Genomic DNA, 26975 nt, shown 5'->3' with positions numbered 1-26975 from the left:
TTACAAAGTCCAGGCAGAAGTGTTTGATTTCCTGCAGGTGATGGCCAGAATGCTAAGGTGTGAACACCGCATGTGGATGTTGCGTCTGTGTGACCTGAGGTTTCATTTTGCCATCTTTTTCAATGTATTTTTTAAGAGTGCTTATTGGGTTGTGTGATGTCAAGGATGCTGGAGGATTTACTAGTTAGATGAATAATTTCTTAGGGCTTGGAATGTGAAATAAATCTTGCTTTGGAATTAAAAAGGCAGCTTCATTTTAGATGCAAGTGACTTTATTTTGAGCAGGATTTAGGGGAGCACGGGCATTCCTAGAGCAACACGACTGGGGAAGGGACTTGAACATAAGACCTACGAGGAGAGGCTGAGGGAGCTGGGCTTGTTTAGTCTGGAGAAGAGGAGGCTTAGAGCTGAGCTCAGCACTCTCTAGAACTACCTGAAGGGCAGTTCTAGCCAGGTGGGGATTGGGCTCTTCTCCCAGGCATCAGCAATAGGACAAGGGGCCATGGGCTTCAACTCTGCCAGGGGAAATTGAGGCTGGAGATGAGAAAGCAATTCTCTGCAGAGAGAGTGGTCAGGATTGGAATGGCTGCCCAGGGAGGTGCTGGACTCACCGGCCCTGGAGGTGTTTAAACTGAGATTGGCCATGGCACTTAGTGCCGTGATCTAGTCAATGGACTGGAGTTGGACCAAGGGTTGGACTCGATGATCTCTGAGGTCTTTTCCAACTCAGTTGATTCTGTGATTCTGTGATTCCTGCGGTGCTGGATTAAACAAGTGCTGAGAAGCTGCATATATAATGGCTGAAAATGGATTATTTTTCTCTATAATTGTGATAGCTATATTTAAAGTTCTAATGACAAGTGGGCAAGGATTTCATAAAGTAATTAGGGATTGGTTTTTAATTTTAGATTTCTCTGTGATTAAATTCTTCCTGGAGCAATGAGTTACAGTTGGAAGGGAATACGTATGTGTTATTTTATGTGTCTTAATATTGAAATAAACTGATGAAAAATACTGCCAAGAGAATTTTAATCATGAGAAAAACAGGCTCCCTGAAACCTGCCGTGGAGGCTCCAGCATATTCTGTTTTGTTGGATACCCTCTGAGCCTGTTTAAACAGCTGAAGTGAAAGTAGAAAAGAAGTGAATTTTGTTTCATTACATAATGCAAACCTTTCCTTACCGTTGTCTTCATCTCTTTTCCGCTTAGCTTGTCTGCCAATAAGCGATGAATCACTGATGTACGATGGGATTTGGGGTTTTTGAGTGGGTTGAGAGATGCCTGTGCTGGGGACAGCTGCAAAATCGGGGAGAACGGGGTTAAATGGAGCCGTTGAGTTTTTATCGAACAATCTGTGCGATGGCCTTTGCTGATGTTAAATAATTCCACGTAAATTTTGCACTGTAGAGATCACCTGAATATTTTTAATCTCTTCTGGTAGGACGACAGGGTTGAGCACATTCCTATTTGTGTGGGAAAACGAATTAGGCTAGAATTTAAACAAAATTGCTTAGAGTAGGAAGCCACCTTTTCAGTGACCACAAAGGCAACAGTAAATCCTGGAGGAGTCGGGTGAGCCACCTCATCTTTACCTTTTGTTCACGTAAAGCCGTGTGCTGCTTTGATGTTCCCTCTGTACAGGGAAATGTGATTAGGGAAAATTTAACAACCCGAGATTCGCAGGTTTTTGTTAGCGACTGTCGAGCATTCTCACTTTGTTCTTTCTGGTGTTTCTGTTCACGTCAGCCTGTGCTGCTTCTCATCTAAATATAACCTAGACCATCCTCTTAAACTCCTTTTTTTTTTTTTTACCCTTGGGAGTATATCAAGTTTCTTGAAATTGAGCACAGGCAGAAAATTTTCAGCTAGCTTTGAAGAGGGAGGAGATATTTTTGCGCCCAGATTAAAATACTAAAACCGAAGGTTTATATGCTCCTTTCTAAAAAACGGCCGACAAAGACTACCTGTACACGCACGTTTATACAGAAATAGTTCATCTAGTGAAGGAAAAAGAAGGGTAAAAAGAAAAATCTCCTGGCGGCTGGCGAGGAGATGGTGTCTCGGTCCCTTTGGGACACGAACCAGCGACAGCCCCTCGGTCCCCTCAGCGGGGGAGGCGCGGCCGCCCGGGCTCTCCCGCCCCGGCCCCGCCGAGCTGCTGACAGGGCGGCTGGGGGAGTGCGCCAACCCGCATTACCTCATCTGTACACTCTAGAGTAATCCATTAAAAATGTGCCTTGCACAAGAGATTTTTATCTCGCTCTGAAAAGCCGCCGCTTTAGGTCGCCTCGTAGCCTCTGGTTGGCGGCGGGAGCGGTGTAATGGCGGCCCGGTCCGGGGTGGGGGGGGGGACGGAGAAGACAAGGCGGCCGGGGCTGGGACCGGCTCCCCGGGGGGTGTTGAAGGGAAAGGCGGGTGGTTCCCTGGCCCCGGTGCCTTTGTGAGGGGACACGGACGCAGCCCCGGGCCGGCGGCGCCTCAACGAGCGGAGAAGGCGGGGGGGGGCGGGTTGTTTGTGCCCGAGAACCGGTCTGAACCGGCGGGAACCGGCCGGACCCGCCGCGCCGCCCCGGGGCGGGGCCGCCTCAAACCCGGCGGGTTTTCCTCGTACAAACCCCCTTTTCTAAGGGAAAAAAAAAGAAACCACAACCTCTAGCGCTGCAGCAGCTTTCGATCTTACGTGAGGGTTCTTTTCTCACACAGCGCAGGAAAGAGCCGCGGTTGTGCAGTGAAACAGCAGCGCCTGTGTGAAAGCGAAGGGCTGAGGAGGGAACCGGTTTCTCCCTCTCAGCCTTTGGAGTTTTAAGTCGCTTTTTATTTTTGAAACCTTCATTCGGCACCTGCTGCCTTCTCGCTGGAGGAATGAGCCTCAAAAATCCCCAAAAAAGGGCGACTTTGAGGCCTGCCCGCATATCTTAACAGCACCGTGAGATAAAGGAGCCTAGGACGCAGTTGTGAAATAAAATACACATTTCAACGTTGCCAGAAGAACCAACTGCCCGTCTTTTATGTGAACATACAATAAAATCATTTAAAACGTTATAATCAAGCAGCTTTTTTATTTTATACGTAGCTTTACTTCCATGAGCTGCCCAGAAAAAAAGAGTGGACGTTTTCTGGCAATTAATACCCTCCCCAGCAACCCCCCACAGTACTCGCAATTATAGTTGGTAATTGCAGGCTCTAAATGACAAAGCAATTAAGCCTCTTCCTAAATTTGCAGAAGTAGGTGTTTATCTACATCTGGTCTGTCAGTCATTGTTTCTGTAGCAGGGCCCAAAACCTTAAGTGCTGCTGCTTTTTCCATTTGATTTCTTTGCGGGCAGAGAAAGATTTCCTTATGTTTCCTAATTAATTTCTGGATGGGAGCCTTAAAATACAACGTAGGCAGGATGAAATTAAAGGAAAGGCGTCCTACAAAAAATAGCTTTTATTACCATGTTGACCGTTTCAAATGACTGTTGTTTTGCGTTCTGGTAAATAAGCTTATTTTTAAAAAAAAAATGCTGTAAAGGTGTCTTGCAATGAGATCAGAGTCTTTGTTCGCAAATATGAGGTTTGCTGGTGGCTAAATCCTCACGTAAACTTGTCTTAGCCTTTGCTGGGGAGGAGGACTTGCCGCTTTTCAAAAGTAACATGTTTAAGTCACCCGTGTGCCGGAGCCGGGATCTGGTGTGAGATTTGGCAATTTCGGGTCTCCTTAACCTCCTTTTTTTGGAAGGACCCGAGCCGTGTGGAAGGCATTGCTCCCACCGGCATCGGGGGAGACACCGTCCTCCTCAGTTTTGCCATTTTGGGGCTGTTTTTAAGCCCACGGGAGCTGCTGAGGATTGATTTTCTTCCCACGGGCGCGCTGGGGAGATCTGGTGCTGTTGGTGGATTGGGTTTGACTTTGGGGTTGTGCACGCGCGTATTAACAAAACGGTCACTTCTAATTGCGTTTTTAAGGCTTTGATTTCCTTCCAAGGATTTTGCTTAATCATCTTGAGTAGGCTGAGGGAAGGAAAGAATTAGCTGAGGTCAGGGAAGTTGAAGCTGCCCGTGTTACTTCTCAGAAGCCGGGCTTAATTCTGAGAGATCCTGAAGGCGGGGTGGAATCTGCCTCCTGTTCTCTTCCTGCTGAGCAAGGGGAAATCAAACCCCCAAAAAGCCAGATAAACAGGGCAACCATCAAGCGTGTTGCGTTCGTGGTCCGGATTCCCTTTTCTTCGAGGGGAAATACAACTGGGACGTGAATCATCGCTAAAATAGATTAGAGGGATCGTAGTCTAGAAGTGCCTGATGGTGGAGTCTAGACAGCTTGGAGGAGACACATACATCACAGGCACCGAAAGGTGGGGGCCAGCATTCCCATCGTCGAGCCCTTTAGAATAATGGGCAGTTTAATAATTTCTAATGAATATTCACGTGGAGGGATGAATAGCAAAAGAGGAGGGCTGTATTGAACGCTTCCTGAAAAATACACCCCTCATTACGCTGATCAAAGGAAAAATCCAACCGCCGCCTGTGTTCACTCATACGTGTTTCCATTAAAGCGCAGACAGAGTGTCCCTTCACATCTTAAAGCCTGGACTTGCAAATACACTGATTTGAGGGTTTTTTTCCCCAAAGAGGATGTTTTTGGCTCTGCCCTGTGCTTGGCTGTACTGCCTTCAGAGTTGACTTTATCCTCAAAACCAAAGGGCTGGGAGAACAGCTCTGTTCACGGTGTATTCGTGAGACCTGGGCGTTAACCTTCAAAGAACTTTAGGTGGAACATGCTGTGCTTAAACGATGGACATGGATGGGAATTAATGGTAAATAAACTTTATTGAGGGACCAAAAAAAAGTCTTTACCCATGGAATTAACCGCGTGACTTAGGTTAATGTCCAGGCATCAAGCGTAGTCTGTGACGTTGCAAGCGCCAAAACCGCTAACGATGGCATCGAGGTTTTAAGCGTGAAAGCTCCTTAGCGGGCGATCAGATACCCCTTTCCAGATCCTTACAGGCAGCGGTGATGCTGATCGCAAAGGGGGATGCGGCACGTTTACGAGTGGAAAATCACACACTCGGAGAGAAGTGGTGGCTTCGCAGTTGTAGAGAGGAGGAACAATTTATATGTGCTAGGACATAGCCCTAATTTTTTAAAAAGCTGAGTTTCCAAAAGGAGGAAGAGGGAGACGTACTGTGCAGGTGCTGCATTAATAAAAACCATGCATTATTATTTATCAAATACCTAACAAAGGAACAGAAATAGCCCTTTTAGCGTACGTGGTGTTGAGGAACAGGACTTGTCTGTGAATCCTTCCTTCTCGCAAGACTCCTGTAACACAGGTAGGGACCTGGTTTTTCATTTCCCAAAGCTCGCTGGGTTTCGGAAGCAAACACCCCTCTCCTGGTTGGAGGCGTGAAACCCAGAGCCTTTCACATGCTGAAAAATGTCTGGGGTTCAGCGTGCAGTTGCTTTATTTAGCTCAAAGCAATGATTTTGGCTAGAAGACACTTAGAAATCTAGGATCGCAGCAAAAGTACCTTTTGGAGACTCCTTTCTACGAGAGGGAAGTGGTTTTTAGGGCTGTCTCCTCATTTCTTCCACACTTGCCTTATATTTCCCGCAGATACCCAGAAATCATCATTTTTATAGCTGGGGAAAACAATCTGAAAGCCTCATCAAACACTTTAGAAAGGGAAACATCTCCAGCAGGTCCTGGCAATAATGGCATTCACAGATTGTATTGTCTTGGGTCTGTTTGGGAGTAGAAAGCTTTCCGTGGCGTGATAAGGTGTGAAAGAAAGGCAGCGTTCTTTGGAGAGAGAATTCCCTGGGACCAGCAGAGTCCCCGCGGACAAAAGGTGCGGGGCTGGGCTCGATGCTAATTGTCCTACTTAATTCCAGCTGCTACAGGTTTGACCTCCTTGTATCATCTGACACCTCATTTGGTAAGAGGTTGCTGCAAGATCTCAAACCCTCAAATTATGTAAGATTTACACAGTTGCTTTGAAGTTAGTCCCTCCCTTCAGTGTTTGTTTACTGCCCGGGTATGTCCTGGTGTCTGGATTGAGGAGGATGAATAGTCACAGTAAAGGAGCTATCGGGTTAGTAACCAGTTTTCTGTTCCTCTCGGCTTTCTAAGCGCGCGTGGAGCCGCGTTTATCCCTGTTGCGGAGGCTGAGAAAACGCTGAGGACGTCGTGCGCCGGTCGGGGCTTTGCTGGGGAAATGCTGGCGTGTGAGTTTGCTGTTTGTTTTTCTGTTGGGAGGTAGAGGGAAGTGCAGAATGGCTGGTTGTGATTCTCCGCCAAAGAGATGCTATCTAAGCATTATGTCAGAGGCAGTTCATGTTGGTTTTGCTTTTTAAGTATGCAGCTTCCCTGTAACTTGTCGAAATCCACGTGTGAAAAAAGGAAGATGTTTAATGAGCCCTGGCCGTGCTGCCGTGGGGTGGAGGTTTGAAGGCTGCGGACACAAGGCGTTTTGCGTTTACATTCTTCCCTACTTTTGCGTTTTTCCCACAGATATTTAAGTCCTCACCCTTGCTTTGCCATCCCCAGTGGCTGTAATGGAACCATCCCAGGCTTTTGAGAAGGGGACTCCTTGTACTTCTGTCCACCTGGAGGTTTAATCGCTAAATTGTAACAGATGCTGCTGAATTAGATGGCAGTAAGGTGCTTTTTCAGGAGCCAAGAGACAAACACAAAACCCACTCTGTCATACTCATTTCTAAGGCTGGCGTTGCTTAACGTCATTAATAAATGTAAAGGCATGTTTTCCCCACCAACAAGATATACGTTCAGTAGGCCGTGGCGCTTCACCTGTTTCATACAAAGACTGTGTTTTTAATTCTATTTTCATGACTTAAGTGTTTTCCAGCCATGTGAAACTGCACAGAAAGTTCTACTTTTAGTTGTCTTTTTATTTGCATGTGGGCAGAAAATGAAGTAATTCCCAAATATAGTCCTAGCCAAGAGATCCATCTGTTCTCTGCATTTTTAAATGGCAAATTAATCCTTAGCACACAACTCATCCAATGTCTTCTCTTTTCTAATGTATGCTGCCTGAGATCACTGAAATGCCATTTTTTTTCCCACTTTAAGTGTTCCTTCATGCGAGAATAACAGCCACCGAGCTGGTTTGACAAAGCGCTCGTGTGCGTCTTCCAGTTGCTGCGGTTGGTCTCAAAAAGGCTGTTTAAAAAAGTAACGACAAAAAACCACCTCCAAAATGATTCTTCCCTTCACCTCTTTGGTGTTTCTTTAAAAGGCTGGAGAAGTTCTGTTTGAAAAACAGCTTTAATAAATGTACTCTGTCCATTTTCTTCTAGATTTGGCTCTTTGGGTAACAGTGACCGTTTTTAGAAGTGCTAAACATCCACTGCATTATCTGCCGTAAATGGAATTTCTATATTAAGCTTTGCACGTTCCCAATTGGACTTTAGAGGCATTGTTCATCAGCTCTGTATCTTCATTGCAGCTCCCACCCAAAGAAAATTCCATTTATTTATAAGAGAGGGCACACCGTTTCACAACTGCTCCGAATCGGGCGTTTTGACAAATGGCATTTACTGCATCAACACAAAAATAGCACCAGGTTTGGGGTTTTCTTAAAGCAAGGTGCGATGCTTTTCTAAAACACCGAGACTGAATTAATTCTGTGGTTCTGTTTGCCACGCTACCGGCGATCTTATGTTTAAAAAGCATTTATAGCTCTGCTAAGCTGAAATAACCTGGAGGTGAATTGGAGCTGGTGCTTTTTGGGTATTAGTGTATGCATGACAAAGGTTTTTCTTCTGAAAAATACCCAGCGCTCAACGTGATGTGAGTGTAGTTAAGGCCTAATGCTTTAAAAATTGAATTAAGAAAGGGAATCGGTGCTTTAAGGCAAAAGAAGTTGCTTTTTACTTCTCAAGCAAACACGTAGTAACAAACTTGCACGCAGCAGTGGTTGAATTTTCAATGGCGTTTCCCTCTCCTGGCTCGCAGACGGTGCCTGGACCGGGGTTGGAGCAGCAAGACTGGGGAAGGGACTTGAACACAAACCCTATGGGGAGAGGCTGAGGGAGCTGGGCTTGTTTAGTCTGGAGAAGAGGAGGCTTAGAGCTGAGCTCAGCACTTTCTAGAACTACCTGAAGGGCAGTTCTAGCCAGGTGGGGATTGGGCTCTTCTCCCAGGCATCAGCAATAGGACAAGGGGCCATGGGCTTCAACTCTGCCAGGGGAAATTGAGGCTGGAGATGAGAAAGCAATTCTTTGCAGAGAGAGTGGTCAGGCATTGGAATGGCTGCCCAGGGAGGTGCTGGACTCACCGGCCCTGGAGGTGTTTAAACTGAGATTGGCCATGGCACTTAGTGCCATGATCTAGTCAATGGACTGGAGTTGGACCAAGGGTTGGACTGGATGATCTCTGAGGTCTTTTCCAACCCAGTCCATTCTGTGATTTTAAAGATGCTCGGTAGGTCCCTTTGTGAAAGCAGTTCAGTTGTTGTTTAGGAAACCGCCTTTAAATGTTGCTTTCTCTGTATTTTGCAAAGATTTGGCCTCCTGTGAGCCAGGAGATCAAGTTCCTCCGCCTGCTCCCTCGGTGATTCACTGAGTGACCTTGGGCAAAGCCCTTGGCCACTCCTTACCTTATTTTCCATCTGCAATGCAGGGGTGTTAAGACATACCTACCTCCCTTGAGTCTGGAACAAAAATGTTTTGTTTTTTAACACTCTGAGGTGACAGTTGCACAACATCAATCCAGATCATCTGCAGACAGCTGGCAGGAGCTGTTTACTTTAACAGTATTACGCTAATTTTGGCCAAAGGGTCAAAAGCAATTTTTCTTGGAGACCGAACACGCCGTTCCTCCGCTGTAGCACTGAACTCTGCCCCGTTGTTTTCTTTTAAAAGCCGCTACGATCGCGGGCTTATCGGTGCTGGCAGCCTTGACCGGCACCTCTTCTGCAGGCGGGTCCCGGCGGCGCTTGAAATGATTTGGCTGCAGTTCGGTGCGGTCGGAGGAGTCGGGAGTTGGGGGTGGCTGCAGCGGGACCTCTGACAGGGCTGGTTCTTGACCTGAGGCTTCCGTCCATGAAGGTGATGTTCAAAACCTTCGGGCTCGCGCATTCTCACACCCACCCTCTTTGCATCGGTGGAGGCTTAATTGTGGGAAAGCTGCGCCGCTTTGTACTTCACCCTCGAGGCCTCGGCGACTTTAATCTTTCCCAGCACCGAGCTCCGTGGCCGTTTGCTGAGGAAGCATTTCCTTCGGCTTCCTGAAGCTGCAGTTTTGAGCGTGAACGATCCCGCTGTTCCCCATTTCAAAAAGGCGGTGGCCGGGGACGCGGGCAGCCCCAAATTCAACACCAAACCCATTCACCGCCAAGTTACCAACCGGAGCAGAGGCCTTGAGTAGCATCTTCCCATCACTAGTAACCAGCTGTGGTTACTGAGTCAGCTGGTTGGTTGTAGTTAAGCCGATGTGTTCATAACCAAGACATTATTTATTTTTCCCAGGTTAGTGTTTTTGATTCTTGATGGTACAAAGTTCAGGCCTGAGGACAGAGGGACGTAGGTCGAGGTGGTGGCGCCGACCGTGGGTTGGGCTCAGTCTCCATCAGCCAGGCGGGGATTAATCCCATGTTTTTAGCAATCATAATGGATTATTTAGTTGCAGGGAGGAATGAAAAGTTGCCCAGGGCTGTGTTGAGACTCTCGGAGCACGTGGCTCCAGGGGAAAGGTGGTTCTGGGGCTGGGATTATTTCTTCATCCTGAGCAACTTCTTCATCTTTTCTCCGATTCATTTCAACCTGCTGTTTCTCACCAAAGTTCAGGTGTCAGACATTCGCGTGGGCCTGTCACAGAAATGAAAATGTGATGTTAATAAGCCAGGGGTTAAAAAACAGGAAATACTATCTGGAAACTGTATCTGAAAAACCTCACTGGTCAAAGACTGAAAAAAGCTGTATTCTTTATTAAAAGACACCGCGTTGTCGCGGTTGTGTTGCTTTCCCATGGCCTTTAAACATCATTTAATTTCATTTCTTTCTCTTTAGGATTCCAGCCCAGCAGGACGTTTCTTAAGTCTCCTTTCTGGGCGTGGTAAAGCAGAAAAAGTTGAGGGAAAGAGGCTGCCCTAATTCCCCTTGGCTGCAGTATTTAATGTTCTTTCTTCAGAACACTAAATACCTTTGTTTGTTGTGTGCATTTTGTGACTGTTTTCCGCTTCCACGCAGTGGGTTTTTTTTCCCTCAGTAGCTTGTTTCATCATAGCCGTGTGTTGTTAAATACTTGGGAGGCTGCGTGTGTGACATGCACAACCCAAAGTTCCTTGGGTGGCACGTTCTCAGCGGCTTGAACGGGCGCCAAGAATGTCGGAGGCGATGGCGTCCCGGTGTGTGTTTCACCGCCAAGGTGCTGCGGGCCGGGCTGATGGGCACGGGGTAATTACACCCAGGGAATATTCAGCATCGCTCTGGTCCCCTGACTCGCTTTCCCCACCCTTTCACAGCCACAGTCTGCTTGTCTACTGATTTAAAATGTAAAGCGGTGTTAGGAAATGGAAGAGCGGAGTTCAAGCTCTTGGCTGCTCGCCTGTTGTCTGCAAAATATGGTAAAGACTTGGTACCTCCTCATCTCTTCACACAAACAAACTTTACATGTCTGATTGGGCCTTCTCGTGTCTTTACTTCAGGTTCAACAACTCCTTTTAGCCAGGAGAAAAACCCCTATATTTATTTTTGCAGATCTGAGAAAGGTTTGTGGTGTTGGTTGGTTGTTGGTTGTTTTTCTCCTTACAAACACACTGATGTGGATTCGTATCACACACCCTGTGTACACAACAACTACCTGCTGCTCACCTGCATATTTAGGTCAGTGTTGGAATCTGTTCCTACAACGAATCGCTCACTCTCTGCTTGGATTTTTGCATTTTCATTGAGGTTTTTCCTCCTCGAATGTGGCAGAACATCTCCCGGGTTGTCGGAGTCCCCCGGTGTTTGCGCTTGGTGGGAATGGGTTACTTACTCTTCTTATTACGCTCCATGTAATTTGATGTGTGGTTTTTTTACTTGTACATCTGTGGAGAATGGGGGAGATTCTAGGTAGGTGCATTTTTAGATTCATGTAGTATTTAGCAGTAGGACAGAAATAGCAGCCTGTAATAGACCTGGGCATGTATTATTTCAATATATCATTTTTCATCCAGAGGAGAAGTGAAAGTGTTTCACAGGCAAAGATCCTTTAATGTGTAGCTAGAATGGAATATGTTGCATTTCTTACGGTTTTTCTTTTTTAAGCAGTTAGCATCATATTTTTTGCTGGATGTTGGCTGGCAAGAATCAGCTCTTTTTAACCCTTTGTTTTACCAAGCAACACATTAGTGCATTCAGGATAGTTTGACCCATTTCCTGGTGCTGTTTTCCCAGGTCCAAGAAATCTTAAGTGGCTGTTTCTTTCCAAAACCCATTGACAATGTATAAAGCACCACAAAGATCTGTGTCTTCTGGACAGAGCCCATCGGACAGCACTGTCATAGGTACCTTTGGTGGATGGTGTTTATTGCATATAGATCATCTACGGTGACTTAACTCAGATCTGCAAAGGGAGGGATGAGGAAAAAAGGGGTTCCCGTTGCTTCTGTTCAGACGTTCATTTTGGATTTCCTGACCCAATTTGGGAATTTGCTGCTGTGAGAATAACCTGGGACTGTGCTGGGGGAGCTCAGCCTGTGTTCTTGTCCTGGATAGATCCTTCTAGGAGATAAGCATTAGTTACAGATTGTTTTGACGGGGGATTGAATCAGAGCGGAGTTCCTGATTTCACCTCATTTTGGTGGCTTGTTACTAAACTCGCTTTCACAATCAGAGGTTGTTTTAATTTGGCTCGATTTTTAAACCCGCCGCGCGTGCTGATGCTCCTTTCTGCTTTATCTTCCGCAAACGCCGCCGCGTTCCCCGCTCGCCTTGCAGCTGACTCACCCTTCCCCATCCAGCCGCTGCAATCGCCCGCGTCCCACATTTTAAAATTGCAAAAAAGGGGGAGGGCAGGTTGTGAGATCCCTTGAATCAGCGCGGCCGCCATTGACGGAAAGCAGCGGGGATCCTGTTACATCCACTGCTTTGGAGTCACGCTTTTATCTCCTTTTTGCCGAGGAACAAAGCGAACGGCTCACTTTGTATTCTCCTCTCAAGCGCTTTCATTTTTCATACATAAAAGGAGCGTAACTTCATCCCCTGTTTCCCCAAAATAAGCCCTAACCCCGAAAACAAACCCTAGCGTGATTTTTCAGGATTTTGGAGGATGCTCCAAATATAAGCCCTACTCCAAAAATAAGCCCTAGTTACAGTTTGTTAGAAAAGTCAATTTCAAAAGTATCCATGCAGCTATAAATGTAAAAAAGTGAAATGAATTGGCAATAGAATGCAGCAGGACAGATAGACCGTTCACCAAGAAAAACAGATACCCCCAGATAATTTGAATAAATGTAGATTGTTGTTCATGGAAAAATAAGACATCCCCTGATAATAAGCCCTAATGCATCTTTTGGAGCAAAAATTAATAAAAGACCCTGCCTTATTTTTGGGGAAACAGGGTAGTTAAGTTGCTAATAACTGCAAAACGCAATTAGTTGAAAATGAGATATTTCAGTGGAAGTGAGGGGTGGTTATATAGGATGGTTATATAGGATTTGAAATGTCGTGGAGGGGAGAAGAGGAGAATTCTGTGTGCCGAATTAGCCGCAGAGTTCCCAAAACCAGGCGTTCCGGGCTCATTTTTGTGGATTCTCGTGCGTTGAGCCTTTGGGACTCTGCCTATGTGGATAAAACTTAAAGACTGGCTTACAAATAGATGTTTATCTTGATTAACAGAAGAGATGCACGGATAAATGCTGTGAGTAAGAACACGCGCATCCCGTGTGCTTGTAAAACATCGTCGTGGAAGGCGGATTAATATTTTAAAAGGGCTTGTAAACTAGACTTGTAGTAGAGCGCACGTGTAAGAGAAGGATTTCATGTCCACCTCCTTATTAAAGAACAGCCGCCTTTGTGGCTCAGGTTTTGCCAGCAGTAAAATCAAATATCTCCATTGTATTGAGATGCTGTGGGAATAAACAGAGCGAAACTTTATTTTCGAAGCTCTCTGGGCTGGACAAAAGAGCAGCTGAAATTCTTAACCCGGTTCAGACTTCGAGTTCGAGTGCACGGCACCAGGAGAATCCTGCGGAGCACCCGGGAGGCCAGCGCGGTGTTCAAAGAAGCCAGTTACCGGCGCGGGCTCCTCCGCCTGCGCTGTGACAGCCCAGGAGTTTCGCTGCCGTTGCGCTCGGCTGCGTGTCCAGGGATGCCCAGAGCGGGTTTGCCCGTGTTGGAAAAAATGGGCTGATTCCAATGGGATGAAGTTGAACAAGGCCAAGTACCGGGTCCTGCATTTGGCCACAACCCCCCCTGCAGCGCTCCAGGCTGGGCACAGAGTGGCTGCAGAGCAGTCGGGCAGAAAGGGACCTGGGGGGACTAATGGACAGGAAGCTCAACAGGAGCCAACAGTGTGCCCAGGTGGCCAAGAAGGCCAGTGGTGTCCTGTCCTGTATCCAAACCAGCGTGGTCAGCAGGCCAAGGGCAGTGATCCTTCCCCTGTGCTCTGCATTGGGGAGGCCACACCTGGAGTGTTGTGTTCAGTTCTGGGCCCCTCAGCTCAGGAAAGAGATTGAAGTGCTGGAGCGGGTCCAGAGAAGAGCAACAAGACTGGGGAAGGGACTTGAGCACAAGCCCTATGGGGAGAGGCTGAGGGAGCTGGGCTTGTTTAGTCTGGAGAAGAGGAGGCTTAGAGCTGAGCTCAGCACTCTCTAGAACTACCTGAAGGGCAGTTCTAGCCAGGTGGGGATTGGGCTCTTCTCCCAGGCATCAGCAATAGGACAAGGGGCCATGGGCTTCAACTCTGCCAGGGGAAATTGAGGCTGGAGATGAGAAAGCAATTCTCTGCAGAGAGAGTGGTCAGGATTGGAATGGCTGCCCAGGGAGGTGCTGGACTCACCGGCCCTGGAGGTGTTTAAACTGAGATTGGCCATGGCACTTAGTGCCGTGATCTAGTCAATGGACTGGAGTTGGACCAAGGGTTGGACTCGATGATCTCTGAGGTCTTTTCCAACCCAGTCCATTCTGTGATTCTGTGAAAGGGCCAAAAAAAATCATGGCGGCTTTCGGACCAGCCTGGAAGCACAAAATGAAGTTACAAAGCCATTTTCTCTCTGCCGTTTTCGGCCTGTGCCGAGACCTATTGACTACTCGAAATACTTTGAAGAAGGAGGTTAGACCTGTGCTTTTAACCTATCTGTTGTATTCCCATGGTAAAACTTCCCTAGCTGGTTTTTCTAACGTTAATTTTACCAGAATTTTTAATAACTCCTTTTTCTGCGAGTTGGCAAAGGGCAGTTGTTTCCAAAATGACAGGGAAAAGAAGAGCCATATTCTCATTTTAATATGCTGCGAACATCTCTTCCTGCAGCATATTTTTGTATATTTTTAAGGCTGAAAAGGAGTTCTGTTCTTCTGCTTGAGTCTCCATGTAATTCACTGTCAGCTGCCTTATTTTGTTTGTACTCTGCACTGTAACTGGGTGACACAGCAGCTATAATTAACTCTTCCATCATTCTGCGTTTCACAGAACACAAAACCTTTGACTTACTTTTGAATTATTATATCTATGTGTCTTCCATTGGAAAAATGACGAGGCTTTCCCTGAAGAAAGGGGAAACATGCTGCTTTTTCTTCCTTTCTAAAAACAGAGGCAGGAAATAATGATTTTATTTATATTTATTTCCCCTGGAATGTCTCAGTCTTGATTTACGTAGGGAAATGAACCCCTGAATCTGCCTGGGGACGTGGAAATTCTGGGCATGATCTTTGTTTCTAATCATAACGTGGAACTCAAACTCTTGCTGTCGAATTTATCACCTCGTTACGCTGCTGTTTCGTTCTTGGATGTCTTACACCGTTACCTGGAGATAAGGATTTTTCTTTTCCCCAGTGGCATGCTGTGATTTTAAAAGTAAGTTCCATATTTCAAACATCCTCATAAAATAAAAAACAAACCTAAAAATATCCTTTTCCCATTTTAAAGCGCTGCTTAAATAGAAACTCGGTGCTACCTCTTACTGAAAAGATACAATCTTAGCAGAGCGGAGTATTTAAAATGCTTTAGGAGGCACGTGGTTGGTGGTAACACCGCAGATCAAGGTGTGAGAAGGGAAGGTACAAATGTGTGCGGGGCAAAGGCTTCTGCAGCCCTAAAATCCGATTGTAGCCTCCCCAGGGGATGGTAAAACCACGCGGTGCTCCTCTCAGCTTGGGAGTTATGTTCACATCCCCCCACATGTGTTCTCAGACTGTATTTGTGTGTTAAGTTCCTCTGTTCTTTGCCAGTTTATTTCCCAGTAGCAGGCGATGGCTGATGTTACCCCTTGAGACCACTGAGGGCCTGTTTACGCGCGGCCGGGTTTATCCTCATTTTCCCAAAACACTGTAGAGAACTTCAATTCAATGAGGACTTGGGGTGGTGCAGCGTTAGCAGGAAGGTGGGAGGCAAAGGGATAATCAGGCAAAAATGAACTAGTTGCTCAGTGAAGATGATGTAAAAACAGGTTGCACCAATGCAGCTGAGGCAAAAGTAGTTTCGAAATTGAGATACGAAACAAGGCTGTGAACAGGCAGGAAATCACACAGAATCACACACAGAATGGACTGGGTTGGAAAAGACCTCAGAGATCATCCAGTCCAACCCTTGGTCCAACTCCAGTCCATTGACTAGATCATGGCACTAAGTGCCATGTCCAATCTCAGTTTAAACACCTCCAGGGCCGGTGAGTCCAGCACCTCCCTGGGCAGCCATTCCAATCCTGACCACTCTCTCTGCAGAGAATTGCTTTCTCATCTCCAGCCTCAATTTCCCCTGGCAGAGTTGAAGCCCATGGCCCCTTGTCCTATTGCTGATGCCTGGGAGAAGAGCCCAATCCCCACCTGGCTAGAACTGCCCTTCAGGTAGTTCTAGAGAGTGCTGAGCTCAGCTCTAAGCCTCCTCTTCTCCAGACTAAACAAGCCCAGCTCCCTCAGCCTCTCCCCATAGGGCTTGTGCTCAAGTCCCTTCCCCAGTCTTGTTGCTCTTCTCTGGACCCGCTCCAGCACTTCAATCTCTTTCCTGAGCTGAGGGGCCCAGAACTGAACACAACACTCCAGGTGTGGCCTCCCCAATGCAGAGCACAGGGGAAGGATCACTGCCCTTGGCCTGCTGACCATGCCAGTTTGGATACAGGACAGGAATCCAGAGCTGCGAAACAGAAGGGGCTGTAGATGGGAAGGAGAAATGTATATCTAATCTAATCTAATCTAAATCTAATATAAATGAAATAGCAGGCTGGGTGATGCTGCTGAGGGAGGGCCCGGGTTTGCACTCCTTTCCTCCCACGGCTTTATTTCCTCTCCCCTCCCAAAGTGACACGGAATTTGCTCCTCCGAGGAGCGTGGGAAGGACAGCGACTGTGCCATCGCTCCGTGTCACCTGCCCGGGACAGGCTGGGACTGCCAACAGAGTTCCTCCTCTTGCATTTTTGACCTTTTTCTTTTGTTCTGGCCTGGTTTTTTATCCTCCTTTGATTGTTTGTAAGCATTTTGGGACAGAAATTGCCTTCTGCGCCTCCAAAAATAACTCGGACAGAGCCCAGAGGCTTTTAGTACCATCACAGTGCTTGTTACAACACCAAGATCTTCATAGAGAAAATGAGTTTTCTGGAATGTTTTAAGAAAAACGACTCTGGCATTGTATAAACACCCGCAAAAAGGTAAAGAAGAGGTCACAAGATCAAACAGTGAAGATAATATGAAGGTTGAAATTGTTTCCCTGAGAAAATAGTAGAAAAAGTTAAATGGTTTTAATGTAAAGAGGGCATCTAAGAATATAATGAGTTTATGAAATAATTTAGGAAACACTTGCTTATCTTTTTCCTGATGTGGAGAGGAACAATCGAAAGCAGCGCATTGGAAATAGACGGGGTTATTTTAGTAACGTGGCAGCTCTCCCCCCTCCAGCCTCCCCGTCCGAATTCCAGCAGGAGTTTTTGGAAAGGCTGCTTGTGTAATGGAGAACCAGAGTCTCCAGAGTTATGTCAGACAAAGTTATTCTTAGCGATGTTATGAGCCCTCATGCCTCGGGGGAGAAAATGAGCCACTGCAGAAGATGACGTGTCCCCACCGGGCAAGCTTTAATAACACGATTCGCCGCATTTCTTATTCTCCTTTAACAATCTGCACCGTCAAGAGTCGGCGGACGAGATTGACTCCCCGTATGGTCTAATATGCAAATCCTCTTCGGCCGTAATTATCGTTTATAAAAGATCTTCTCAGGTCTGGTTTATTGAGCTTGGAATCTCACCTTGCCTTGGTTATTCCGCAGCAATCACCTGCCGTGATTTTCTCACGCGAGGTTTTCACGTCATTGGAGGCGCGGATCTGTTTCAAAAGGCGCGCAGGAGGCAATGGGGAGCGCGCCGGGGTCACCTCCTGGACTGACAGCGCTGCCTGGGAGCATGATAATACATCTTTCTTGTACATGAGAGCGCTGGGAGGGGTTTTTAGGCTCTGCGCACCCTCTCTGTATTTCTCCAGTCTTCCCACACAGCTCCTAAGCTGATACAATGCTGTATTACGCTTAATTAAATCTCCGCTATTGTCACTGTGCGTAACAGGATCTGTCTGACATTTTACCCGTATTCTGTTTCCTTGACTGTCTCCTCTGAGGACTCTCTAGGAGACTATTTGTAGAACGACTTCAGTTCCTGCATATAACCAAGCTGTGTTACAGAAACTGCATGTTTTGCATCAGGCAAAGATGAGCAAAAACCTCTTGACGTTTCGCTTTTTAATCAAAAATACCTGTGTCCTCTGGTCGTGTCGCATCTCCGTGCGCTCACCTGTCGCTTTTTCGTGCCGTTCACAGCAGCGACTCCAGCAGCAGCTCGAGCGACGAGTCCCCGGCGCGATCGGTTCAGTCCACGGCCGTCCCCGCGCCCGCGGCCCAGCTGCTTCCCTCGCTGGAGAAAGATGAACCCCGCAAGAGTTTTGGGATCAAGGTTCAGAATCTTCCAGTGCGCTCAACAGGTACGTTCACTTAGGAAATGAGAGGGGAAAAAAAAGGAATAGGAAGCGTGTGAAGGGTGAGTGTCAGGAGGATGGAGCCAGGCTCTTCTGGGTGACAACCAGTGACAGGACAAGGGGCAATGGGTGCAAACTGGAACACAGGAGGTTCCACTGAAAGATGAGAAGAAACTTGTTGGGGGTGAGGGTGGCAGAGCCTGGCCCAGGCTGCCCAGGGGGTTGTGGAGTCTCCTTCTGTGCAGACATTCCAACCCGCCTGGACACCTTCCTGTGTAACCTCATCTGGGTGTTCCTGCTCCATGGGGGGATTGCACTGGATGAGCTTTCCAGGGCCCTTCAACCCCTGACACTCTGGGGTTCTGTGACTGGTTAAATAACCTTTATGGTGTCTTTGACACGGCAGCCACATGCAGCCTCCAAGGATGGGATTCTCTCTCTGCTTCTGCCTTGGTTCTTGTGTGACGGTGGGAAAATTGCTGAATTAGTGACCATCTGTCAGAAATCCTGCAGGTCCTCAGCTCCAGTCCCTGGCTGCAGCGCTTGCGGCTACCGGAGCTGGTGCTTTGGAACAGTAATGTGGATTTCCCCAGGGGAAAACCTAAAGGATCTCCAGTTTTTCTCTTCAAACTTGGGCCGTTTATTCTCGTCCTGCTTCGATTTCTTTTTTAATACAATTACTTTGGGGTTTTCTGCTGTGGTGTGAAACACCTGTGAGCGTATTCGTAGTGGCATTGAGTATTGCATGGTAAATAACGCAGGAGGCGGCTCATTGAGGCGTGCTCACAATCGCTCGGTGTTCCCTGTGCTGAACGCAAGAGAGATCCCAGAGAAAAAACATCATTTGTAAACCACTGATAACATAATTCACAGATCCAAAGGCGCTGCCTAGATTAAAATAACACAAATTAACTTAGTGAGCAGCACGCCCCACGATGGTCGCGTTCTTTCTATCGATTTTCTCTCTGTCATATTCCTTGAAGTGACGTGATGCGGAGGTAAATACCCCACAGATCCCAGGCAGATTGTGTCATTGTGAGGCAGACTTTGCAAAATCTGATGAATCTACCTAATTATCTTTCTGAATTGACTGAAGGGAATGCTCCATAACGTTGATCACCATTCCAGGTGCCTCAGCCCAGCTTTGGAAAGCTGCTCTATGCAGTATCCGTGTGGGATTATTTATGAAGTAACACTCTTGATTTCTTCTTCATCTTGAATTGGGTGTCTCTCAGAAGTCATAGCCGCACACCGCCAGCTTTAGCAATGTAAAACCTTGCATGTGTAGTTCCTTGGGTTTAAAAATCAAGGCAAAGATCAACCAGAAGCTTTTGACACGGTCAGAATTAACATCCAAAATTCACAAGGCGCTCCCGTGAACACTGAGATTCAGGTTAAACTGCATGAAGTCACATTTCAGAAGGCAAATCGGATTTCTTCTTACACCTTTTATGCCACTATTAAATTGGTAAAACAATTGTATATCTGGTACTAACGTTTATTTGTTGGTTTAGATACAAGCCTTAAGGATGGACTTTTCCATGAATTCAAGAAGTACGGGAAGGTGACGTCGGTGCAGATTCACGGGGCTTCTGAGGAGCGGTATGGCCTGGTGTTCTTCCGCCAGCAGGAGGACCAGGAAAAAGCACTAAACGCCTCAAAAGGAAAACTTTTCTTTGGCATGCAGATCGAAGTCACGGCCTGGATAGGACCAGGTAAGGTCCATGTTCTTCTTGTAATGACCACGTGCCCGCTCTGGGTCTGTCGATGGGTGGCATAGGAGCAGGAAATGTTAGAACTGCCTTTCTGCAGGGAAATGTTGTAAAGAAACTGGGAAATACACCAAGAATAAATTGCAGAGCAAGAGGAGTGGATGCTCTTAGGTCAAACAGGGTGAGATCTGGCCTCGAAACCTCAGAGACCTGCCATCCTCGCCAGTGGTGGGATCTGCGGGAAGAAACGTCTTGTCTTCTGCGTCTCAGCGGAGCAGAAGCCAGTGGGTGGTGTGAGCAGAGCACTGAGTCCTCACCGGCTGGTTTTTTCCTGCTTTTAATTAAAACCGCTAACGACGGCTGTGTTTTTGAGGCTAAGGCAGCACAGCCTGAATGACCAACCGGTGAAAACCAGGGCGTTGAGCGCATGGTTGTCAGTCTGTACTTGAGTTGCTTGTTTAAAAATCGATGTGTGAAAACAAACTTCTGTTCCCCAACTACAGTGAAGCCTTATTTGAATTCATGCATTCAGACATTAATACTTGTTAAAAGAGTAAATTTCTAGAGAAGCGGCTGGAGAATGCCGCTGCCTTTCGCCTGAGGATGCTCAGGTTCCTCAGCACTCACCCAGTGGTGTGATGCAGAGATTTCAAACTCAGCGCAGATAACACGATTCACAAGTGTAGCACTGCGTATTTTTTGTCAAAGACGTCGCTTACTCTCATTCAGATCGTATCTGCTCGTCAGGAAGTAGATTTGAACAAACAAATCAGCATGAACCAAACCCACATGAAAAACACCTCCCTGAATTACACATTTCTTGCCTTCTTTTGCTTCTAGAAACAGAAAGCGAGAATGAATTTCGTCCTTTGGATGAAAGGATAGATGAGTTTCACCCAAAAGCAACAAGAACCCTCTTCATCGGCAACCTGGAGAAAACAACCACCTACCACGACCTTCGCAACATCTTTCAGCGCTTTGGTGGAATAGTGGTACGTGAATTCTGTTCTGTGTAGGGTGTCACTGCCTGTTCTTTCTGTACAGACCTGTAAAACGCTACGAGCGGTGGTAAATCGTGTCTGTGGAAAAGCCAAACCAGGTAAATACGCCTGGTGTTATCGTCATGTTGGATCTATGAAGCTGATTCTGAAACAAAAGGGTTTATTTGCCATCAGCTGTCACAGCCTGTGCCCCAACACCAGGGCTGAAGAGGTGCAGAGTGGCTGGATTAGTGATAACATACATAGGATTTGGGTTTTCTGAGTGAGACAGCAGCCATCATCCCCTTCTCCTCTCCTTGTACCATTTTCCAGAAAAGTAAAGTAACTCTCTGAATTTAATGTGGGCTTTGGTGCCAGTAGTTTATGGAGTCGCTGGTACCTGTGGCTGCTTATAAACAGGCTGTGCCTTAGTCATTCTGCTCTGAAATAGTTTCATAACCGTTATATCAGTCACAGATACCAGGAACCCCATATGTCCTTCTCCCGTTGAAAGAAAGGGATACGTGCTTCCATATGCGATCTGGACAGATATAAAATGTACATTTTATGATGTCTGGCAGCCCTTGTGCATCCAGCCTCCGCTCTGTCCGTGACACCAACGCTGATTTATGAATTCACACAGTGTCTGTGGCTTAAACCTTTTCCTAATGTTAGAGCAGCGGAGCCGTCCCGATAAAGATGCTTATCAGTAGTAGCGCCATGTCTTGTAAATTGGCTTTTCTGTGAAATAGCGCTGTCCTGTCAGCGTTATTAATCGGTCAGTGCCGCCTTGCACAGTTTCTATGAAAACTTACAAGCTCAGGTGCAAAAGGGACCAGCTTTATACCCTTCCTGGTGGATAACGAGCAACGTAACGATATTTTATTTGCCTGTCAGAAGGAATTGCTTGCCCAGGGTGAGTGGTCAAGTAGAATTTGCCACAGTTGTAATAGCGCTGCTTATGACTCTTGGATTCTGCTTAAATCGTTAGGCCAAGGCTATACAAGCCCAATAGTTGTGTAGATCTCCCTGTTTAACTCCTGTTTTCCCAGATAAAGGGCTCTTGAGTGAGACCGTATCAAACTGCTGCCCTGTCCCTACATTCATTAACCATGAAATGAGTCTGTCCTGGAAGTTGGAACGGTTGTGCTTAGACGCGTGTGCTGGCGTTGGCGCAGAGCTCGCAAAGGAAACTTGCGCTATTTAAACAAATAAACCGAAACACTCCACCTTCTATTTTCAGCTCGGAATGAATCATAATATCATGAGTTAGTTCAGAGGCTTTCGGTACGTTTGCCAGTACTAGTGCTGAGCTTGAATGTTAACCAAATGTCACTGCCAAGCTTACTGGGTTTATAAAATCAATTAAAATCAGCCTTTCTTAGGCTTTCGTAGCTTCCTCGTGACTGCGCTTCCTTTCGAAAGGGCCTGTGTGGCTCGGGATCAGACACCAGCAGCGGGAGGAGTTGAGGATCCTTTTTGCCTTTGCCGCGTCGGTGCCAAGTTGGTTCACAAGCCCAGCGTCCCTTTGCGCTTCTAGGAACAGGACGAATCGTGCTTGTTTGGAAAAGAAACCCCCTTGTCTCTTGACTCAGACGTGAGGATTGGAGCAGGTTGTTTTCTCTTGAGCCTTAGCGAGCAAAAATTAATCTGTATTTGATTCCGAGTTGTCTCTTCTTGACATAATATTAACAAACTGAAGCTACTGTTTGTTGATCGGGTCAGGGTTACGTTTTAAATCCGCATTACGAAGAGCTTTCCCTACATCAGTGAGGATTTGGGTTTGCCGTTGTGAGATACAGCGCAACAGTGGAGTTTTTAACTGCCTACTATTGTTTAAATCCTCTCTCTGAAGAAAATATTAATTAAAGAACGCTTGCTGTGCCACGTGTCGCTCAAACCACCCCGCTTAGATCTCATCGGCGCTGTTGAATGTCCTTTTCGGCCTGTTGCTGACTCCGCATTGTTCTGGTTTATGTTTCTTCCCCAGGATATCGACATTAAGAAGGTGAACGGTGTTCCGCAGTATGCGTTCCTGCAGTACTGCGATATTGCCAGTGTGTGTAAAGCAATTAAGAAGATGGATGGGGAATATCTTGGAAATAACCGGCTCAAGGTAAAGAAACCCTCCCGTAGACTGTGCTGTGGGGTGTTCTGTGTAGTTTATGGTAGTAAGATGCTTTTTAATGAATAAGTCAGATTAGAGCTCAATGCTTTCAACCACCATAATTGGGGTTAATCAGCGTTTTTGTTGGCTGTCTCAGCATTGACTAGACTTGGATACGGACATTCCCTGGCCTCCAAGGGCCGTGTCTGGCTTCCCAAGGCTGGGAAGCTGTACCGGTACCGCTGAAAAACAGCCCGTCAGTCCCCAGAGCTGTCAACCTGTCACTTTTCAGAAGCATTCAAATCATAGAAGAAACAAATGTTGTCAAACACTCTATTTGTTTAAGCCAGCAGAATTATTTTCATTAATTACCATTTGATTCTTGTCTCGCTTGCACCTGCGTGAGATGCTAATTTTAGCAAACCCGTACAAATGACTAGCTTGCTTCTAATAACTCGTTAATTAGGCGCTCTCTGCTCGGTTAGTTTAACGCCTGCGAATCGTACTGATGGAAGTTTTGCCCTTTTGTGTCCAGCTGGGCTTTGGGAAGAGCATGCCCACAAACTGCGTCTGGTTAGACGGGCTCTCCACAAACGTTACGGATCAGTATTTAACTCGTCATTTCTGCCGATACGGGCCCGTGGTGAAGGTAGGTGGGAGACGCCGGCGCGGGGTTTGAAGCCGTTGCTCGTCTTCCTTTCTTCCCATCCTGTCCTTTCAACCCCCACTGTCCAGGGCTTTGTAGCTCAGGTAGAGGAATTCTCTCTGGGGTGTCATTTGGGCTCTGTAGCTTTGCATCCTGTCCATCCCGTACGTCGTCGCTTCAAAACAAAACACTAAAGTTGTTTTGAATGAGCCGAGATAATGAGTGTTGGGAAGCCATTTGTTGCTCTTGTGCAGTCTCTCCCCAACAAAATTTCTTTAGCAAGCTTAACATTGGAGAAACAGCAGTCTAATGACGTAGTTACACTCGTGCGTGCTAATTACGTAATTAGATATACATATTTTCTCATCAGACCAAAAAAGACTTTTAAAAGCCGTTAGGATGGTCATGCTGATGACAAAAGTACATGAAAACAAGCTAAGAAGTCAATGATGGTGCAAGAGACGCGCGTTACGCAGCGGGAGCGTGTTACCTGCCCCGCTGCGGCTCCGCACCCGTGATTTACACACGTGCTTAAAATGAAGCACGTGAGTTGTCCCGCCTGTTTCTGTTGGACATTGATGTGCTTAAAATTAAGCAACGTGTATAAATCTTCACAGGATCAGGGTCTTGCCTCCTTCAAGGATCTTTGTGGGTTTGTGTTGCACCTTTGACGTTCTTTATTGTAGCTGTTGTTGCTTGAATAATAATAGTGCTAAAGGAAGGTAATATTTGGCAATTGGGCATTTAGCAACTGACGAGTAGTACTGCAGGCTGTGATAACCAAAACCATTTCCATTTGGGGATTAAATGTTCCCTTTACCTTTTTTCCCCCCTAAAACACATTGGAAATTTTTCCAAAAATAAAAGTTAACAAACTCCAAAACTCAGTTATGAAAGAATAAAAGTAAAATACAGAAAAACAAAATAAAGGCATAATATACCTCAAGCCACAATATCCACAACTGCAAGCAGTCCCGTGTCCTCTGATTGTCTCTTGGTTACAATACGCCTCATCGGAAAAGCCTTGCTCAAAATTATTTTCTCCCTGGTATCCTCATGACTTCGGATTTTGTTGGGACTGACGTTAAGTCCTGTGGATGAGGCTCTTATTTGGTTTTTGTTTTGTTTTTTTGTTTTTTACAGGTGGTGTTTGACCGCTTAAAAGGCATGGCCCTGGTTCTCTACAATGAGATTGAATATGCACAAGCAGCTGTAAAAGAGACCAAGGGGAGGAAAATCGGTGGGAATAAAATTAAGGTGTGCAGAATGACCTCCAAACCAAACCAAACCAATTGTATTTAGGCCCTACCCCTCAAACCTGCCATTTGAAAAGGAAATACTTAGCGGGACATCTACATCCCCCATATCAAAGGCTTAAATTGTTTATTTTATACTCGGCTTATCAAGATGTTAGGGTGTCTTGAACCGTTACTTATCAAGCCTTTTTCCAGCATTTGTTTCGCTGAACTTGTCTCTCTAAGCTCCTGAGTGTTGGTGTCAGTGTAACCGCCTCTTTTACTCGAATCCAAGGCAAACTTTTGTCTATTTTGTGTTAGAAAAGTGGGATCGGAGGGTTCGAGTTCCTCGGGGATAACACGTCGCTGCCTTTCCAGGTGCTCAACCCGGCCGAGACAATCTGCTAATGAAAAAAATAACAATTAAAACACTACTTAAAGATAGAAACTAGTTTTTCCGGCAGCAACACTTAACATTTAGAGAGATGTCTTGGATTTGGGCGAATGCGGTAATACCCGTTAACTGTCCCGCTAACTGGGGACATGAGGTGCCAGCCAACCCTCTGAATTATCTTCCTCCTCCTCTTTTCTTCTCTCCTAAAGAGCGGGTGATGATTTCAAGCATGATCTGCTGTATTAACCTTGCAGCTTCACACCCCTCGGGGTCCGGAGTTGGCTATACTGTTGTTTCTGAGCACGGTGGTTGGATATAAGCAACCCTTCGATGCAATAAAACCTGTGGTCGTTCAAAAACGTCATAGCTTGTGTTTGTAAGAAGGAACTAGAATGTTAAACAAATTACATTATGTGGCATACGCTTGATTAAATCCATTCTAATCCTTATTTTTTGCATCAGCTATGCCATCAACTTCTTAATATTGTCCCCCTTGGCTAGAAAACATCAGCTCTTTGAGGAGTTAGAACAAGGAGCAGCAATTCAGGAGACTTTGGTTCCCTTCCCATCCCTGCTGTTGCCGTCCTGTATAACCCCAGGGCAAGTAATGTGGAGTCTGAACTAGATTGATAATACTGACCTGCTGTAGCGCTGCACGGAGATGAAAGGGACTTTGGAACTGTAATTGGAGTCGTAGTATTAAAAACATCAATACGACGATAATAATGTGTATTTTTCCTGCTGCTTTACTGAACAGGAGTCTCTGGTCTGGCAGCTCCAACATCACCCGGTAAGGAGATGGTTCTACCGTCCACGCAGCTGCATTGAGTTAAGAGAAAAAGGGATGTGTAGGGCCAGTCCTGAGAAGTATTTGTTAGCATCACCCCCATTTTCAGTTCTGCTCCCATCCTCAGGCTGCAGCAGACAGTGAAATGTTGTCAAAATGGGATGTTTCTCTCCCTGAACGTGATTTACCCTTCGTTTTTCAGGTGGACTTCGCAAATCGAGAAAGTCAGTTGGCGTTTTATCATTCCATGGAGAAAACGGGTCAAGATATCAGAGACTTCTATGAAATGCTGGCGGAAAGGAGGCAAGTGTCAATACCTTTTTACTTTTTACTTTTCCAGCATCATCTTCAGTGCAAATAAACTTTCTTCAGGTCGTAATTATTAAACAAACACTTGGTTTTGTTCCTCGCAACTTCATCTTTATTTCCCAAGTTTTATTAACGACGTTTTGGCTTATTTTTAATGCCTTTTACCTTTCAATGTATATATTTTTAAGACAAATCTAACTGCAGATCACACATCTGAAGTGTCGCCGGTTACTGAAGTTCATCCTTAGGTGCAGGTTTCGGCTCTGGGCGCGATCTGTGCATTCAGTATCTGGTTACGGTGTTGGGTCACCAGGACACAGCTGCAAGTCGTTCATCATTTCTTACAGTTTACCTGTAATGCCCTCCCCATACCCTCAAGAGAAATGTATATATTAACAGGTGTGTATATATGGTCTGATAAACCACTGCCGCTCATCTGTTGAGCAGAGAGGAAAATTTGGGCTTCCACCTTCTGGTCTAGGTATGAATAAGCCCAGCATGACGCTGATTGTACCTGTGAGCGAGACAAACCCAACGGAAAATAGATTGGTCTTGCATATATGCGAAATTGCCAGATTTTGAAGCGAGAGGAGGGTTTGGAAGTTGGCAATCAGGATTTGCATAAGGGAAAAAGCAATGTATGCATCCCCTGGTCCTTGCCAGATGTGATGTGCCGGCAAGCTGTCAGTAATCATTCCCTCTGAAA

The 26975-nt window shown here is 46.2% G+C and overlaps 1 protein-coding gene across 4 annotated transcripts in view; it reads left to right on the top strand.

Moving 5' to 3' along the window:
• SPEN (spen family transcriptional repressor) overlaps positions 1 to 26975 on the top strand; it is a 66928-nt gene that overhangs the window by 24495 nt on the left and 15458 nt on the right. For 2 of the 4 annotated variants that reach the window (XM_065037628.1, XM_065037627.1), the window contains exons 4-10: positions 17945 to 18105; positions 19614 to 19814; positions 20652 to 20803; positions 22782 to 22907; positions 23434 to 23547; positions 24688 to 24801; positions 26163 to 26263. In XM_065037628.1, coding sequence (XP_064893700.1) covers positions 17945 to 18105; positions 19614 to 19814; positions 20652 to 20803; positions 22782 to 22907; positions 23434 to 23547; positions 24688 to 24801; positions 26163 to 26263 — 969 coding nt within the window. The remainder of the gene's footprint in view (positions 1 to 17944; positions 18106 to 19613; positions 19815 to 20651; positions 20804 to 22781; positions 22908 to 23433; positions 23548 to 24687; positions 24802 to 26162; positions 26264 to 26975) is intronic. The other 2 variants (XM_065037630.1, XM_065037629.1) reach the window with 1 other exon arrangement.

The sequence above is a fragment of the Columba livia genome, chromosome 21, assembly GCF_036013475.1.
Source record: "Columba livia isolate bColLiv1 breed racing homer chromosome 21, bColLiv1.pat.W.v2, whole genome shotgun sequence".
Taxonomy (NCBI): domain Eukaryota; kingdom Metazoa; phylum Chordata; class Aves; order Columbiformes; family Columbidae; genus Columba; species Columba livia.
The sequence above is the reverse complement of the archived record's forward strand: the minus strand, read 5'-3'. Positions and strand labels throughout refer to the sequence as shown.